Source organism: Elephas maximus, chromosome 7 (genome assembly GCF_024166365.1).
Source record: "Elephas maximus indicus isolate mEleMax1 chromosome 7, mEleMax1 primary haplotype, whole genome shotgun sequence".
NCBI lineage: Eukaryota > Metazoa > Chordata > Mammalia > Proboscidea > Elephantidae > Elephas > Elephas maximus.
In genome coordinates this window covers 128,253,843-128,272,209 of record NC_064825.1, presented here as the reverse complement: position 1 = coordinate 128,272,209, position 18,367 = coordinate 128,253,843, and the positions used below count along the sequence as shown (strand labels likewise).

The 18,367-nt window shown below is 47.5% G+C and overlaps 1 protein-coding gene across 2 annotated transcripts; it reads right to left on the bottom strand.

Moving 5' to 3' along the window:
* Positions 1–28: 28 nt before the first annotated feature.
* On the bottom strand, positions 29–15,571 carry VPS51 (VPS51 subunit of GARP complex). 2 transcript variants are annotated; one of them, XM_049892431.1, is made up of 10 exons: positions 15,243–15,571; positions 14,653–14,782; positions 4,249–4,395; positions 3,927–4,146; positions 2,974–3,691; positions 2,343–2,558; positions 1,939–2,187; positions 1,382–1,503; positions 1,205–1,292; positions 29–370 (listed from the first exon to the last, which is right to left on the bottom strand). In XM_049892431.1, exons 1-10 carry the CDS (start codon positions 15,465–15,467, stop codon positions 110–112), a joined length of 2,376 nt encoding a protein of 791 aa, XP_049748388.1. In that variant the 5' UTR covers positions 15,468–15,571; the 3' UTR covers positions 29–109. The 2 variants fall into 2 exon arrangements, with proteins under 2 accessions (XP_049748388.1, XP_049748389.1); XM_049892432.1 differs by having other exon boundaries at positions 30–370; positions 1,939–2,157; positions 15,243–15,570.
* Positions 15,572–18,367: the final 2,796 nt, after the last annotated feature.

The following is an 18,367-nucleotide window of genomic DNA, read 5'->3' as shown; positions in this document are numbered from 1 at the left end:
CCGCCCCCGGCAGAAGAAAAGCAGGAGCCGAAGGGAGACAATGCATCTTTATTAGGCCGGTCCCTGATGGGGCGGGAGGCCAGGGGACGGGCAGGATCGGTCCTGGCGGCTAGCCGCGCTCGCAGATGACCTCGACGACGCTGGGCTCCATGGGCACTGGGTCCGGGCAGCGCAGGGCAGCCGAGGCCACCACTTCGTCCAGCAGCAGGTGCACGAGCTCTTCGTCGGCCACGAAGCGCCAGAGGTAGAGCTGCAGGAAGTGGCAGTCCACCTGCACCTGCTGCAGCCCGAAGCGCCCAAAGGTGCGCAGGCGCACGCACTCCAGCAGCGTCTTCAGGCTGATCTTGATGATGCCGGTCAGCACGGACACCTGCAGGAGGGGCACGAGCATGCAGCTCAGCGACAGGTGGTGGGAAAGGGCTGGATCCTGAGGGAAGGGGCTGCCGAGTTCTGGGCAGGGGCCCGGGAAACAAGGTGACAGGAACAGGGATTGGGGTGTAAAGTCCCAGGACCCAGTAAGAGGGAAGGATACCGGGTTAGTACCATCATTTTGACGGTAGGGGATGGATGGGGCCCAGCACTCAGAGACAAAGATGAGGGTCAGCACTGACGGGGGGAATGACTGAGTTAGAGGGAAAGGAACACCAGGTCCCTGAGCTTAGGGTCTGGTGCAGCAGAGACCACAGTGTGACCAGGAATCCCACAGGAGAGCCAGGATAACTGTGGGTACACCCTGTTGCTGTCCAGTGGGTTGTGACTCATACTGACCCTACAGAACAGAGTAGAACTGCACCATAGGGTTTCCAAGGCTATAAATCTTTACAGAAGCAGACTGCCACATCTTTCTCCCATGGAGCAAATGGTGGGTTCAAACCACCGACCTTTCAGTTAACAGCAGAATGCTTAAACACTGCATCACCAGGGCTCCTTACTGTGGGTACAAGAATAGGGCAAAAGAGGTATACTAGGTCAGCACCTGCACCCAGACTGGGAGCACACCAGGGTCAGTGGATGGGACCATGGGATGTTGGGTGATCAGGTAGTGGAAAGAGTGGGTCATTGGACCACCACATGCTCCTACAAACAGCCCTGGGGAAGCTCAGAAACAGGGACTGGGGGGCCAGGGTCACACCCAGCTGGGCTAAGACAGGACCCTTGGGCTTCTCCAGCCACCCAGGAAGGCAGGGTCACTGGGGCCTCGGACCTTGTTGAATTCCACCGGGCTGAACACGTCAATGCGTTCAGAGAACAGCTTCTGAATGTTGCTCAAGAGGTTGGTGTCCATTGGGGCACTGGAGGGAAACACAAGGAAACAGAGCCTGCCCTGCACCCTCGCCCTCTTTTGCCCACTCCCCCTCGGGTCCCAGCCACATGGCCAGACCTGGGTGTATAGCTGGGCGCATAGCGGCCCTGCTGCCGAGAGCTGCTGTACACCGAGAAGGTCCTCTTGCTGGAGTCGCTGCTCTGGGCCTTGCGAACACCTTCCTCATACAGGAGCCCCACCTAGTGGTGAAAGGGGGCACTGCAGGGAGGCCAGAGCATGGGGGACCTCCAGCCACCAGCGGCCCTGGGCATACCCAAACAGGCCCAGCAGGCCCTAGGTTACCTATTTATTTGTTACAAGAATCACAGGGTCATCACCACTGGGCCTAGTACCTAGATGGTACCCTGTCACTATAGAAGCAATGGAATAAGACAAAGGCAGGACACAGAGTCGGTACCAAGGCCCAATCTTCAGGCCCAGCCCTGCCTCTGCTCTGGGGGGACTCTGGGCCTCAGCTTCCTCAGAGTGAAATTGAGGCAATGATGCCACCACCCAGGACTGAGGAGGAACAAGGCCATGGATGCTGGCACTGCCCTGCCCCTCCTGTCTTGAGCCTCAGGTGGTCCCCCCCACCCCAGCCTGTGTCAGGGTCTGGTGGCCAGCCCAGGCAGCACCTGCACATCTATAGCCGTCGTGTCCTCCACAACCCGCTTCATGACAGCACGCACGTTTCGTGGCTCCAGGGTGCTGAGCCAGTCCCGTGTCTCCACGCTCTTACGCAGCATCTGTGATATGACCAGGCCCTGCACCTTCACGTAGTGGGTCAGCAGCCGCCGCGCCGTCTCCCTGGCCTCCGCACACAGTGTGCTCACGGGCGTCACTGGAGACTGGTCCTGAGCCAGGGAGGCAGAGGAGCACTGGACCTGGGGGCAGCCCAGGGCTACTGCCAACCAGGAGCAGGGCCTGGACTGGGCTAGGTGGAGGTTAGGGTTGGCACAGGCAGCTGGTCTGATGGTCTGGGCCTGAGGGCACCACCATCCCTGCCCCCGGGAGTTGGGGTCTTGGAGTTGGCAGGTACCTGCACCAGAAACTGTTCGTCGGTGAGGGTGAGGATATAGGAGATGGTGGCCGTCTCATAGTCCAAGCAGAGGCGTGAGAGCAGGAGGAGCAGCGCAGGTGGTGTGGCGCCCCCCTTCTCCCCTGGGCTGTCGCAGAAGCTCTGGGCCGTCTGGCACATGGAGCGGATGAAGCCCACGATGAGGCCCTCCCGGACGCCCTGGCTGCAGAACTCACCCTGAAGAGGGGTGGATACACAGCACATCCCTTCTTCTGGGCAGAGGCTGCTGGTGACCCTCTGCAGGGTCCTAAGTGCCCTGGCCCCTCAACACAGGCAGCCTCACCCTGCATTCCAGGACCTCAGAGCAGCTCCCTGCTGCAGGGGTGGGGTGGAGGGACAGAACGGACAGAGCTGGCATTGAGGACCCTGCCGCACTCCTGTTCTCAGCCCGGCTGCAGATACCCCCCTAAAGCCTTCCGGACCCTGCTCAGCTAGTCTGTGTCCGCCTTCCTCAGGAGAGCCTGAAACCACAGCCTGAGTGCCTGTGGCGGGGACTGGGGCCCTGGGCTGCCTGTTCCCTACCCCCCAGCATGGTGAAGGGTGCTGAGGGTCACCCGTGGGATGTATAAGAGTGCCCAGGGTCAGGTCGTACCCGGAAGTAGGGCTTGTTGGAGAAGGACACCTCCTTGGCGGTAAAGAGGTGCACGGCGGCCAGTGAAGCCTTGATGTGGCTCAAGACAGAGCTGGCCACGTTGGCCAGCAGCTCCGCCAGGCCTGGGCCTTCCTTCCCAGCCAGGCGGGGCGCAGCCAGCGCCTGGCGCACATCAGTTAAGCAGCCCAGGAAGGCAGCCCGCAGGCCCTGCAGGTGGTGGCCCAGGCGCTCTCGGGCCACCCGCTCCACGATCTCTGTGGCTGCCTCGGCAAGCCCTGCAGCAGCCAGCAGGGCCCCGGGCGCCCGCAGGCGCCGGTGGAAGCGGTCCAGCGCCCGCACCAGCAGCGAGTTGTCACCACCACCCTGCTCCTGCGCCAGCCGCTGCTCCACCAGCGCAAAGTACCGGCCTCCCAGCTCATGGGCGAAAGCTGCCAGCTTTTCAGCTCCCGCTGGGCCCTGGGCCGCAAACAGCTCCTGGTAGGCCGTTGCCACCTGGCAGAGGCCGCCCACGAAGCCGCTGCCCCCGTGGTCGGTGAACTCTAAGATGTCAGGCGCCGGCGGAGAAGGGCCCAGCTCGGCCTCCAGGCTCCGCAGCTCATCCTCCAGCCGGCCGCGGGCATGTGCCAAGAACTCCTCACACAGCTCCTCGGCCGGCTCGCCCAGGGCTAGCAGCAGCTCCACACACTCAGCTTGCTCAGGGGCACCCGAGCCGCCCTCCCTGCAACCAGAGATGGCAATAAGGGCCAGGCAGGGGCCCAGGCAGCCAAGGGGGCAGCAGGAGGGCTGGGCGAGGAAGGCGGAAGATGGTAGGGGACAAGAAAGCCCTGGGCAGGGCAACAGCTCCTGAAGGACATGCATGTGAGGGCACAGGAGCCTAGCGTGGGTGGGGCTCCGAGGCCCAGGGGGGCAGGACCTCTGAGGTAGGCTCGGCTGAGGGCCTATGGTGCGCCTACCTGAAGCGCTGCCGGAGCTGCTGGGCCAGGCGAGCCGTGATGACCTGGCAGTCATCCTGGATGGCGCGGAACGAGGGCAGGTGCTGGTACTGCTGCAGCACGGCCCGCGCCCGGCCCTGGTAGCGCACCGCCTGCCCGTAGGCGCCCAGCTCCACGCACTTAGTGAGACGCGAGGGCAGCTCGAAGAGGAACTGCAGCTTCCGCAGCAATGCGTGGACCCCTAAGGTATGGGAGGTGGGGTGTTAGCCCCAGAGCCTGCGGGTGGCCCACTTTAAGACAAGGCCTGGGCGGAATGGGACTGGGGGCACGGGGCGGAGCCCACCTGCCAGCTTGGTGATGCGCTCATGACGGTCCTGCAGCGTCGCGCTAATGCGTGCGCTGAAGTCGGTGATCACTGCCATATTGTTCGCCAGCCGGTCCATCTCGTCCTCCATCTTCCGGAAATCGTTCTTCATCTTCCGGATGGTGTCTGACAGGCAAGGGCCAGGGGAAGGAAAAGGGATGACTTGGGGGGACGAGGCGGGTGAAGCACACAGGAGCAGCACTCAGCTTCAGATGTGGTCCAAGGCTCATTCCCACCCACCCACATTCACAAAAAGGCCGCAGCCGGCTCCTCGAGAGTCACAAAATACCTAGCAATAAATTTAAGACGTCCAGTATTTACGTGAATACATTTCATGTCAGTTGCTAAGGAACATACTAGAAGGCCTGAATAGGTGGAAAGGTGTGCTGTGTTCCCGGATAGGAAGCCCAACATCACAAAGATGTCAATTCTCCCTAGAGGTTTAACTTGATTCCAGTAACATTTTAAGAGACCATTTTTTGGAAAAATATAAGTTAATTCTAATGTCCAGATGGAAAATAAGAATACACAGGAAAATTCTGAAAATGAAAAGTAGTGAGCGGAACTAGCCTTACCAAGACTGAAAGCATGATAAAGCTATAATAATTGAAAATGTATGACACTGGTACATGGACAATTAGTGATCAACTGAACAAAGTTAAAAAAAAAAAAAAATCCAGAAACATTTAACATTATGATAAAGGCAATATTTCAAGTATGGGGGAAAGACGACTTACTTAATGGTGCTGGGACAACGGGGAAGTCAGCTGAAAATAAGTTGGATCCAATACACACACACACACACAGGGCAGATGGATCAAAGGTTTAGATGTGATTTAAAAATAAAACCACAAAAAAGAAGAAAAGGGAGCATTTAAAATAATATTAGGGGTATAAAAGGTCTTGCTTAGAAAGGTCCCAAACTCCAAAGTCATCAGAGAGATTAATAAAATTGTCAGCTCTGTAGAAACTGCCATACAAACTAAAGAAAACAATTACTGCAAGTGTATCACACCTGGCGACGGCCCCCCTAGCATGGAAAGAACTCCTATAAATCACGATGAGAAAGAACTCCATAAAAAACAGGAAAGGGACATTGACAGGCAGGCAGTTCACAGAAAAGGAAATCGAATGGCTCTTAAATGCGTCAAAAGATGTTCAGCTTTACTCACAAGAGAAACCGAATTAAGACTACACAGGTGGAGAGTGACTGGTTAGTGGGTGACAGGGTTTCTGTGTCTGACGAGTGATGAAAAAGTTCTGGAATTAAATAGTGGTGATGGTTGCATAACACCAAATTGTACACTTTAAGATGATGAAATGTTGTGTTATGTGTATTTTACCACTAAAAAAACCCCACCACACTGAAATACCACTCTACACCTCTCAAATTGTCAAAGATCGAAAAGTTTCGTAACTTAGTGTTGGCCAGTGTTACGGATTGAATTGTATCTCCCAAAAATCTGCATTATAAATCCTAACTCCTATGCCTGTGCTTATAATCCCATTTGAGAATGAGCTTTCTTCATTATGTTAAGAGGCCCTATCAGTGTAGGGTGTGTTTTAAGCCAATCATCTTTGAGATATAGAAAGAGCTGGTCAGGACAAGCAAAATTAGCTTTCCATATTAACACAGTCTGCAGGACAGGACCATTTACCAAGCTAGAGATGACTTCAGAGAGGAAAAAAAAACAAATACAGCGACCCTAAAGGACACAGTAGAACTGCCCCAGAGGGTCTGCAAGGAGCGCCTGCTGGATGTGAACTGCCGACCTTTTGGTTAGCAGCTATAGCTCTTAACCACTGTACCACCAGGGTTTCCTCAGAGAGGATGGTTACTAAAACACAGTCATACAAGATGAAACATATATACTACGCCCATGTTTTGGGGCCACTGGTTGGAGTCGCTGGTATTTCACTGGAAAATGATGGCTTTAAAAAGAACGTCAATTCAAGGACAGTGCTGTACAGTGACAAACTGTACAAAAGCTGAGCAAAGGTAAAGATGGAAGCTGAGGGGCCTACAAGGATGGTGGGCTAGTATCTTCTGGAGGACATGCACAGGCTTGGAAGCTCACAGGCATTTCTGCCCTCCCAATTGATCCTTGCTTTTGCTTACAAGCATTTCAACCTGTGACACAGTTCTTCCAAATGCTACAATCAGGAGAGCAGGATCTTCTTGTAGAGGGTGTTTGAAGCCATGACACTTAGATGCTAGTGCAAGGCAACTTGGATCTGGTTTCCAAAGGGTAAAATCCAAAAACTATGTTACTGAATTATAGTAAAAGAAACTCTAATACTAGTGTCAATGTTGCAGTTACAGGGTCATTAAATTAGAAATAAAAGTTACACCATGTTGGGGGGAACACAGGTGTATCCACATCATTGAGTAATATAGACTAAATTGTATCTCCTTAAAAAACAGAGTGAGTAATCCTTTTATTGATCTATGGTGTTAGAAGTCAGGACTCTGGCAACCCTGGGAGGGGCCAGAGGTGGGGCTTGCTCCTCATGCTTACTCCTTAATCTGGATGCTCTTTACATTCATGCGTTCCCTTTGTGAAATTCATGGAGTCCTGGTGGCACAATGGTTAAAGTGCTTGGCTGCTAACCAAAAGGTGGACAGTCTGAACTCACCAGCCACTCCACAGGAGAAAGATAGGGCAGTCTGCTTCTGTGAAGATTTTCAGCCTTGGAAACCCTATGGGGCAGTTCTACTCTGTATTATAGGGTCACTATGAGGCAGAATCGACACAAAGGCAGGAGTTCAGTTTTTGGTTTGGTTTATCTACTTACGATCTATGCACCTTTCTGTATGTTTGTTAATCTTCAACAAAAGTTACTGTTAAAGATGACTTTGTCATAAAATGAAACACAGTGATTTTTAAAAATGCACAGAGAAGAAAACAGCTGATTGCAGAGTAATGACACTATAACTGATAATAAATAAATAAATAAGGCCATATTAATTTAATATCATCAATATTAGTGGCTGCCTCCAGGTAGGTAAAATGAGTGGCTGGCGGAAGGAACTGGAAGAAAGCTCTTCATTGTACCACCTCAGGGACCTTTCTAGTGTTGAAACTGGGAAATGCATTATTACATAAAGTCATGCTCTAGGCCAGACGTTGGCAAACTATGGCCTGGGGGCCAAATCCAGCTCCATCCCTGTGTGTTACTGTTGTTTTTCAATTGTGATATAATCCACATACCAAAAAACAACAAAAAAATCACCTTTTTAAAGTGTACAATTCAGTGAATTTAGTATATCCACAAAGCTGTGCGGCCAACACCAGTACTTAATTCCAGAACAGTGCATCATCCCCTCCACCCACGAGAAAACACTGGCAGTCACTCCCCATTCCCCTCCCCCGCCTCTGGCAACCGCTGGTTTATTTTTGTCTCTACCGACTTGCCTATTCTGTACATTTAGGGTAAGTAGAATACCGGTCCTCTCGGTTCTGGCTTCCTTTACTTAGCATACTGTTTTCAAGATTCATCTATGTCTTTGCACATATCAGTACTTTATTCCTTTTTATTACTGGAAATTATTCCATTGTATAAATATACCACATTTACTCATGTATCAGTTGATGAACATTTGGGTTGTTGCCACTTTTTGGCTATTATAAATAATGCTGCTATGTACATTTGCATGCTGCTATGAAAACCTGAAGAAGCCCTGGTGGTGCAAAGGTTAAGCGCTCGGCTACTAACCCAAAGGTTGGTGGTTCAAACCCACCCAGGGGCTGCTTGGGAGAAAGACCTGGTAATCGGCTCCTGTAAAGATTACAACCTAGAAAACGTATGATAGTGGCGACACTAGGGCTGGTGTCACCCAGTGCGGTAACTCATGGTGTCAACCCCCCCATGGACCTCCTTCCATATCAGACCATACAGAATCCTTAGCAATGTTTATTATCAATTTTAATCATAGAATAACATGTGATATAGTTGTAAACTGCTTAAATGTAATATTTCTTAGATTATATGAATACTAACAAAATTGTTTTGTAAAGTCTTCCTATATTAAATTATAACATTATTAGTAACTGAGCGGAAGCCTTTTTTTATTTTTCCCCTTCTTTTCCTTTAATTACTACTTCATTCTCAAAAAAGTTATTGATATAGGTTCACAAATACTAACTACCACAATATTGTAGCTAAAACACCAGAAAATTTGACAAAATCAGAGACTATAAAGACGCCAGCAGGAATGAAAACAACAGTGCCTGCTTGTAGCGTGTGCAGATGAAAGCTCGGGATTCGAGGCATCACTTTAACTGGGTGATAATGACAGCTCTGATAGGAGCACATCACAAGGTTCAAGAAGTAAATCAGCACAGAGTTTTAGCCTGTAGGTATACTGATACATGTAAGCTCGGCTTATGAAAAACGGTTTTGTTGTTATAACTACGGGGATATTTTTATAAAAAATAATAAATTTCTGCTGAAACGCTGCACAAAAAATTTATGCACAGTCATTTTGGTGTCACTGCCTCTGACGGTGTCACCCAGTGCAATCTACACCCCCATGCCCCCTCGTGATGTCACTGCCCCATGGGGCAGTTCTACCCTGTCACGTGGAATGGCTACAAGTCAAAATCGACTTGGTGGCACCTAACAACACAAAAACTTATATACAAGTTTTTGTGGAATTGTTGGATCAAATGATAATTCTGTGTTTAACTTTTTGAGGACCTGCCACTGTTTTCCACAGTGGCTGCACCATTTTGCATCCCCACCAGTGATGTAGGAGGCTTCTAAACTCTCCACATCCTCACCAGCGCTCCTTATATTCCTTTTCAATTTTTTCCTTATTATAGCCATCCCAGTGGTATCGCATTGTGGTTTAACTTACGTTCCCCTAGTGACTAACGATGCTGAGCATTTTTCATGTGCTTATTAGCAATGTGTGTATCTGATTTGGAGAAATGGTTGTTCAAGTTCTTTTTAACATGGTCTTTTTTTTATTGCTGAGTTGTAAGGGTTTTCTATATAATCTGGACACTGGACCCTTATCAGATACATGATTTACCAATTATTTTCTCCCATTCTGGTGGCTGTCTTTTCACCTTCTTGATAGTACCCTTTGAAGCATGAGTTTTGAATTATGATGGAGTCCAACTTATCTATTTTTTCCTTAAGTTGCTTGTGCTTTTTGTGTGATATTTAAGAAACTGTTACCGAGTCCAAAGTCACAAAGATATACACGTATGTTTTCTTCTAAAAGTTTTATAGTTTCAGCTCTTACACTTAGGTCTTTGATCCATTTTGAGTTAATTTTTACATATGTGAGGTAGGGGTCCAAATTCATTCTTTTGCATGGGGCTATCCAGTTGTCCAAGCACCATACACTGAAAAGATTAGTATTTCTCCATTGGTCTCGGTAGCCTTATCAAAAATCAACTGACCATAGATGTATGGGTTTATTTTTGGACTCTCAATTCTATCCACTAATCTAGATGTCTATCCTTATGCCAACACCACAGTCTTGATTACTGTAGCTTTGTAGTAGGTTTTGAAATTGGAAAGTGTAAGTCCAACAACTTGGTTCTTCCTTTTCAAGATTGTTTTGGCTATTCTGAGTCCTTTGCATTTCCATATAAATTTCAGAATCAGCTTTTCAATTTCTGCAAAAACAAATACAAATGCAAAAAAAAAAAATACAGCTGGAATTCTGATAGGAATTGTTTTGAATTTGTAGAAATTTGGGGAGCACTGCCATCTTAATAATACTAACTCATCCAAGCCATGAACGTAGGATGCCTTTCCATTTATCTGGGCCTTCTTTACTTTCTTTCAACAATGATTTCAGTGTACAAGTCTTGTGATATCCCTACGTATTTTAATCTTTTTGATGCTACTGTAAATGGAACTGTTCTCTTAATTTCATTTTTGGATTGCTCATTGCTACAGTCATTGCTAGAGTAAAGAAATACAATTGACTTTTGTATATTAATCGTGTATCCTGCAACTTAGCTGACCTTGTTTATTGGCTCTAATAGCGTTTTTTGTAGATTCGGGTTTTCTATATATAAGATCATGTCATCTGCAAATAAAGATACTTCTTCCTTTCCCAGTGTTAAAATATTCTCTTATAATCCTTTTTATTTCTGTAAGGCTGGTAGTAATGTCCTCTTTCATTCTTCATTTTAGTGATTTGAGTCCTCTGTGAGTTGGAATCAACTCAACGGCAATGGGTTTTTTTTTTTTTCTTCTTGTTCAGTCTAGTTAAAGGTTTGTCAATTTTCTGATCTTTTCAAAGAACCAACTTTTGTTGATTTTTTTCCATTTTTTTTTTATGATCTATTTTGCTGTAATCTTTATTTCTTTTTTTTTCTGCTTGCTTAAGGTTTAGTCTGCTCTTCTTTTTCTAGTTTCTTAGAGTGGTAGGTTATTGATTTTAGATCTTTATTCTTTTTTTTTACATTTCCTTTTTTATTGTACCTTAGATGAAGGTTTACAGAACAAACTAGTTTCTCATTAAACAGTTAGTACACATATTGTTTTATGACATTGGTTAACAACCCCACAACTGTCAACATTCTCCCTTCTCAACCTTGGTTTCCCTGTTACCAACTTTCCTATCTCCTCCTGCCTTCTAGTCCTTACCCCAGGGCTGGTGTGCCCCTTTAGTCTCATTTTGTTTTATGGGCCTGTTCAATCTTTGGCTGAAGGGTGAACCTGAGGAGTATCTTTATTCTTTCTTAAAGTAGGTATTTACAGCTATAAATTTCCCTCTGAGTACTGATTTAGCTGCATCCATAAATCTGGTATGTTGCTTTCTTTCTCATTCATCTCAAGGTATTTCTAATTTCCCCTTCACCCATTGATTATTTAGGAGTGTACTGTTTAATTCCCACATATTTGTGATTTTCTCAAATTTCTTTGTTACTGATTTCTAATTTATCTCACTGTGGTTGGAGTATATTTCAATTCTTTTAAGTTACTGAGGTTTATGGCCTAAATTCTCCTTCATTTTTTAAATTGTGGTGAAAATATATACACCAAAACATTCACCAACTACTTCATTTTTGGATAGTTTAGTGGACGCAGAATTCTTGGTCGACAGTTTTTTGAGTACTTTGGATATGTCATGCCACTGCCTTCTGGCCTCCATAGTTTCTGATGAGAAATCTACTGCCAGTTTTACTGAGGATCCCTTGTACATGATGAGTCATTTCTCTTAATGCTTACAAGATACTTTGTCTTTGTCTCCCTACACTTTCACTGCAGTGTATCTAGGTATGAATTTCTCTATCCTGCTTGGAATTTGTTGAGCTTCTTGGATGTCTAGATTATTTTTCATAAAATTTGTAAAGTTTTCAGTTATTATTTCTTCAAATATTCTTTATGCCCTCTTTTCTCTCTTTTAGCACTGGGTAAGCTCCAAGTCAGGTCAAATAAAGACAAGCCTTTTAGGTGGAGTCTTCCAGGGAACTAACAGACAGGTCAAACAATGACCATTCTTTCAGCATGAGGTTTTTGAAAGAGCTCCAGCTCCATTCTGCTCCCTCTAGTACTGAGCATACAGGCTACTATTTTTCAAGTCTACCACCGAGCTGGAGAGCAGGGAATGGGACTAAGGCAAGCTAAAATACCACAAAGCTCACTAGTCTTACCAAGAGTCAGCTATTTGTTTTCTTTTTAATGAACGTGCCCCTACTTGCTGTAAGCATTTGGTTAATTCTTGGAGTTCTTGAAAAGTTTATTATGACAATTTCCCCCAGTTTTTTTTGATAGTTTTACAGAGGAGAGAATTTTTGGAGGTATTTACTCTGCCATTTTTGCTGACATCACCCTGGGATCTTGCTGCCTCTCTTTGGAAATAAAAGTTTTACTGAAAAACAGCCATGCTTGTTCATTTACATATTATCTGTGGATGTTTTTGGGCTACCTTGCAAAGTTGATTAGTTGCAACAGAGACGAGATGGTTGACAAAACTTAAAGTGCTTACAATCTGGTCCCTTGCAGAAAAAGTTTGCTGATCCTGGTCTAGGGTCTTTACGGTCAGGCCCTGCCACCCTCATGCCCATTACTTCTGTTTGCCCTGCTCTGGTCATATGGCTTTCCCAAAGTCTTGGCATGGCTGTTTCCTCAGCCTGGACCACTCTGTCCCCAGATCCCTCCCGTGGCCAACTCCTTGTCTCTCACCCTAATTGGTACCTTCTCAGGTGTCACCTCCTCAGGTGTTGCCTTTTTCTGCCCCTCTTTCTAAAACTGTTTTCACCATCTCCACTCTAATATATTATCCTGCCTTATTTTCTCCACAGCACTTGTCAAAAGTCAAATGATCCAATCTGATCATATTATCTCTTTCTCTAAAATGTTCATTCCATGACAGCTGAGAAATTGTCTTACTCATTGCTATATCTCTGTGCCTAGAACAGTGCCTAGCACACACAGGCAATCAAATGTTCGATGAGTTATTGAATGAATGAATCAGCTGAACAAATGTATATTCATGCTAACACTGCACTCCCTCCCCAGCTGTTTCTGTCCCTATTGCAGATGTATCCTCTTCCACACAGCCACCAACAGAGACACTTCTCAAGGCTCTGTCCCACGCTCTCTCCTTTGCTCTGGCTCTGTCCCCGCCTTGGGCAATCACATTCACACTTTCCTTTACACTCACTTCCTCTTTGCAGCTGACTCCCAGGCTTATCCGTCCAAGCCAGACCTCTCATCTGAGTTCTAGGTCCACACATGCATCTGCTTTCTTGTCAGTTTTGTCTGCATGGTTCCGAACACCTTAAAACCTAGTTCCCTTAATGTCAAGCTTTGAGTTCTCACCCTTAGATGAACCTGATGAACCTCCAGCATGAGCCAGAAGACCATTCTTTAGAAACACTCTAAGAATAGACTTATGGGTTGGGATGGATCCCCCAAAGTTTCTTCTAACTCGAGATCTGACATTGATTTCTAGAGCTCTTATGATAAAGACCTACATACTTCTTGTGGTCTACAAGGGGGCTTCGTAATCTGGCCCCACAGACTCCTCCAGGCTTATTTTGTGCCATGTTCCCCCATAAGAAAAACAACAACGAAAATCTAGCTCATTATATCCCTACTCCCACAGCTGATCCTCTCGCAGTTTTTGAGCACCACACCTATTATCCAGTGCTCAAGCAGAAACCTAGCGTCATTCGTTACAGCCAAATTTCCCCAACACCAAGTCCTACCAATGGTGCCCTTAAATACTTCTCAGTCTGCCCATCATTGTCCATCTCCACCACTTCCATCCTGGTGATCTCTGGCTTGGACCACTGAAGTGGCCTCACTCCTGCCACCTCTCCAATCCATCCTTCCCACTGCAGCCAGAAGGATCTTATGAAAACAATAATCCAGCCACGTCACTTATCTACCTAGATTCTTGATTGTCTTAGTGCTCTATGGATAAAGGTAAAATTCCACCACATGTCCTAGAAAGTCCCTAGTTAAACTCCACCACATCTACCCACCTGCCTGAGTCTCTGCCCACACTGCTTCCCTTCCTGCTACAGTGGATGAGCTCTCAGCCCCTTGCTAAAGCCAAACCCTCCACCCATGTTCTGCTCCATCTCTTCTCTCCTTCCTGAGGGCTTTGCCCTGCAGTTTTCTTTCTCTTCTGCATCATCAATAAGCACTCCATGCTACATTACTGTCGTTAGCACTTTGCCCAGTCGATCAATTCTACTTTCTTGGAGTACTTTCCTCATTTACTTCTAAGACACCCATGCTCCAGGTTGCCCTCAAACTGCCTGGCTGCTTGTTCCCTTTGTGAGCTCTTCCTCCTCTTCACTGAATGTTGAGATACCCCAGGGCTCAGTCCTCTGACCTCTTCCTGACAGTTCAATGCTGGGGTGTCAACAGAGAACAAAAGCTAGTGTGGGTGAGAGCTGAATATTTTCTAGTACAGTCTTGAAGGGAGACTAAAGGGAAGGAAAGGGGGAAAAAAAAAACCAAACCTTTACGTGATCTTTTGTCCCTTAATGACATAAACTTGATGTCTCTTTAATTTAAAAAAGAGAAAAGACAAGACAAGATCACTCTCAAGGGATGCCTGGGCCAGACAAGAAAGTTCCTACTAATAAGAAAAACTAACGTTTACTGGGGCTTCCTTGGTATAATGAATTCTTCTAAGTGCTTTAGATAAACTAGTTTCATTAAAAAATTTCATGTTATTCTTTCTCCCCTTGGTCCTCAAAGCAACAGCCTTCTGCGGGCAACTATTACCCCTATAAAAGCTCAGAAAGGGGCAGGGGAAAGTGGATTCATGGCAGCGCAAGACTGGAATCTCGCTTTCCTCCCCATAAATTCCCTGTTGCTTTTCCCAACACAGGGGATGGGGAGGAACTGGGGGTTGTATGCCGATAAGATGGTGCATCCCAGCGGGGTCACCTGTGGCTGAGATGAACTTGTTGTAGTTCTCATAGACCAAGGTCTGCATGTCGCTGTCTAAAGCCCGGATCTGCCGCACCATGTCCGTCTCACTGTCCATCAGCTGGGCCAGGGGGCACTCCCTACGCAGCTGGAGGAAGTTGGATGGTTAGTTTTTCTGGTCAGGGAACACACATGTCCCCAAGCCTTACCTCCAACTGGTAGGCTTTCAGTGCAAGAAAACCCTGAGCTCACCCCTATTAAGAATACCAGACACAGGGACTGTAAACTGCATGGCTCAGGGATTACGAGGTTCAACATTCGGTGTGTGTCTGCATATGAAATCCTGAAACTCAGTTGATGCCCAGCCCAGCGCCGGTCAGCACCTGACCACGCCCCCTCGCCCAGCCCTATCAGCGCTTCAGCCCAAGCTACCTCAGACCTGTCCAAGCCTGCCCACGTCACCTTAGGCTCCAGCTCTGCCACTACTCCCTGGGTGAGGGCTGTCCTCCCCGGGTCCAAATCCTGCTCCCCTCCTCCCCGCCGCGCAACAGAATCGGAGGCATCATCTAGGGGTGCAAAATATCGGGACCCTGGGTCCCCCTACACACCTTGTCCAGGTACACTTCCGGGTCGAAGTGCGCTCCGTTGAGATCTATCGGGTCCAGGGGGTCCGGCCCTGCGGGTCGCCCCGCCGCCTCCCCCTCCGAGAGGCCGTAGTATAGCTTCAGCATCCCATGCGCCTTCCGCCGCCTCTCCGGTGCCTCCGGTTCAGGCCCCTCCGGGGAGTCCCCCGGTCCAGGCCCGGGGCCCAACCCCCCGGCCGCCGCCGCCATCCCTCCAGCTGCCGCCCACGGGCGTGAGATTGGGAAGGGGACCGGGAGGAGGGACTTCCGGGAGACATAAAGTTGTTGTTGAAACGAGGCAGTCCTTCAGCTGAAACGTCCCCCTGCAGCCCTGGGTCCTTCGAGACTAGAGTTCCCCGGCGCCTGGCCTCCTCGAGCGAAGAGGTTCCGAGAGAGCCCTGGTTCCGCCAGTTTTCCGGGCGGAAGAATTTTGTGGAACTGGCCACCTTTTACTTCCCTCCTAGAAGGAGGGCGGGTCGTGGCTATCCCACCTTGCAGCCCCACAGCCACAGCCCAAGGAATATGTCCCCAGGTACAGTAGATGGAGCCTGGCCCATGGAACCAAAGAGACTGTGCTAGGAATCTTGCGTCTGCCTAATTACCTGGGCAGCGGTTGTTTTCCCCGTTTGTAAAGTGGGCGTACATACGTCACAGGGGAGCTGCAAGAATTAAATACAGGTACAAGTACCAGGCACCATGCCCCTCGTGTAGTGTTTCTCAAGGCCAGGTCCTCTAACGTTCACCGGAACTGCTTTCGGACTCACCTTGGCGCCTTATGAACAGACTCCGGGCTCCCCCTAGACCTAGCTTTTTTGCAAAAGACCACACGTCCTTCTGGTGCACACAGGTTTGGGAGCCCCTGTTACACCATGCGTAGAAGACAGATTCGGCAAATCTAAGTGACTGAAGGTAGGTGCTGAGTGAGGCGTTGGATGGAAACGTTGAGACTAGTTCCCAGGTTTCTGACTTGGGTAAACTTGCACTGTTCACAGGTGGTGACAGCCCAGGAGGAAAGGGAATGACCTGACGTTTAGTCTGGGACATGCTGTGTTTGAATGGATGAAAAGGGGGAAAAGACTGTTCATCAACGTGGTCCTTAAAACATTGTTTATGATGGGCTGGGAGAAGGAAGGTTGGAATGGAAACCATCCATCTTTGGCAGGAGTCCTGCAGGCCAAACAGCAGGCCACCTGTTTTTGAATGGCCTGTGATCCAATAATTTTTCTAATGCTTGAAAAAAAAAAATTTCATGACACATAAAAATTATATGAAATTCATATGTGTCCATCAAGTTTTATTGGAACACAGCCATACCCGTTTGTTTACATATTATTTATGACTGTTTTTTTGTACTACAAAAGCAGTGTTGTTTCAACAGAGATCATATGGCCTACAAAGCCAAAAACGTTTACTATCTGGCCCTTTAAACAGAAAGTATGCCAACCCCTGAACCAAACCCACTGCTGTCAAGTGGATTCCAACATAATTAGTTGCCATCAATTATGACTCATGATGACCCCATATGTGAGTAAAATTGTGCTCCATAAAGTTTTCAATGGCCGATTTTTCAGAAGTAGATTGCCAAGCCTTTCTTCCAAGGAGCTTCTGGCTGCACTCACGCTTCCAACTTGTCAGTTAGCAACCAAGCACTTTAACCATTTGCATCACCCAAGGACACCAACCCCTGAATCTATGGGCTGCTTAAAAATACAAAGGAAGTGAAATTAGTCAGTTCCAAAAGGACGAATACTGTATAAGACCACTATTATAAGAGCTTGAGAAATAGCTTAAACTGAGAAAACATTCTTTTGTGGTTACGAGAGGGGGGAGGGAGGGAGGGTGGGAGAGGGGTATTCACTAATTAGTAGATAAGAACTACTTTAGGTGAAGGGAAAGACAGCACACAATGCAGGGAGGTCAGCACAACTGGACTAAACCAAAAGCAAAGAAGTTTCCGGAATAAACTGAATGCTTTGAAGGCCAGCGTAGCAGCGGCAGGGGTCTGGGGACTATGGTTTCAGGGGACATCTAAGTCAATTGGCACAATAAAATCTATTAACAAAACATTCTGCATCCCACTTTGAAGAGTGGCATCTGGGGTCTTAAACGCTAGCAAGCAGCCATCTAAGATGCATCAATTGGTCTCAACCCCCCTGGATCAAAAGAGAATGAAGAACACCAAGGACAGTGATTATGAGCCCAAGAGACAGAAAGGGCCACATGAACCAGCGACTACATCATCCTGAGACCAGAAGAACTACATGGTGCCCGGCTACAACTGATGACTGCCCTGATAGGGAACACAACAGAGAACCCCTGAGGGAGCAGGAGAGCAGTGGGATGCAGACCCCAAATTCTCATAAGACCAGACTTAATGGTCTGACTGAGACTGGAAGGACCCCGGTGGTCATGGCCCCCAGACCTTCTGTTGCCCCAGGACAGGAGCCATTCCCGAAGCCAACTCTTCAGACATGGATTGGACTGGACAATGGGTTGGAGAGGGATACTGGCGAGGAGTGAGCTTCTTGGATCAGGTGGACACTTGAGACTATGTTGGCATCTCCTGCCTGCAGGGGAGATGAGAGGATGGAGGGGGTTAGAAGCTGGTGAAAAGGACACAAAAAGAGAGTGGAGGGAGGGAGCAGGCTGTCTCATTAGGGGGAGAGTAATTGGGAGTGTGTAGCAAGGTGTATATGGGTTTTTGTGTGAGAGACTGACTTGATTTGTTAAACTTTCATTTAAAGCACAATAAAAATTAATACAAAAATACAAATGAACATTTTAGCCTATGGAAATATATCATCTTGAGAAAATGAAGAGTATAAAAGTTTGATCTCCTCGTAGAGTTCTATAAACTTAAAAAAAAGTTACAGAATACCGGTAAGAAAAATTATCCAAAATACAGAAGTAAGGCTGAGTGCATAATCTTTTCAACGCCATACTAAGGCATTGTTTCCTGAGCCCGCCCAAGGGTTATTACCCACAGGAATGTTATTTGTTTATTTACGACTAAGGGTTTTTAAGGGTTTAGACTGTGAAATTACAAGTTAACTTGTAGATACTGTCCAGGAGAGATGCAAAAAATACTTATATCCCATAGAACAGATAAC

Excerpts from the sequence above, each read along its gene's own strand:
- VPS51 (XM_049892431.1), bottom strand. The coding sequence starts at position 15,467 with ATGGCGGCGGCGGCCGGGGGGTTGGGCCCCGGGCCTGGACCGGGGGAC. Across the intron at positions 2,559-2,973 it reads CCAACAAGCCCTACTTCCGG|GGTGAGTTCTGCAGCCAGGG; the intron begins GTACGACCTGAC and ends ACCCCTCTTCAG. Across the intron at positions 1,504-1,938 it reads CGACGGCTATAGATGTGCAG|GTGGGGCTCCTGTATGAGGA; the intron begins GTGCTGCCTGGG and ends TTTCACCACTAG.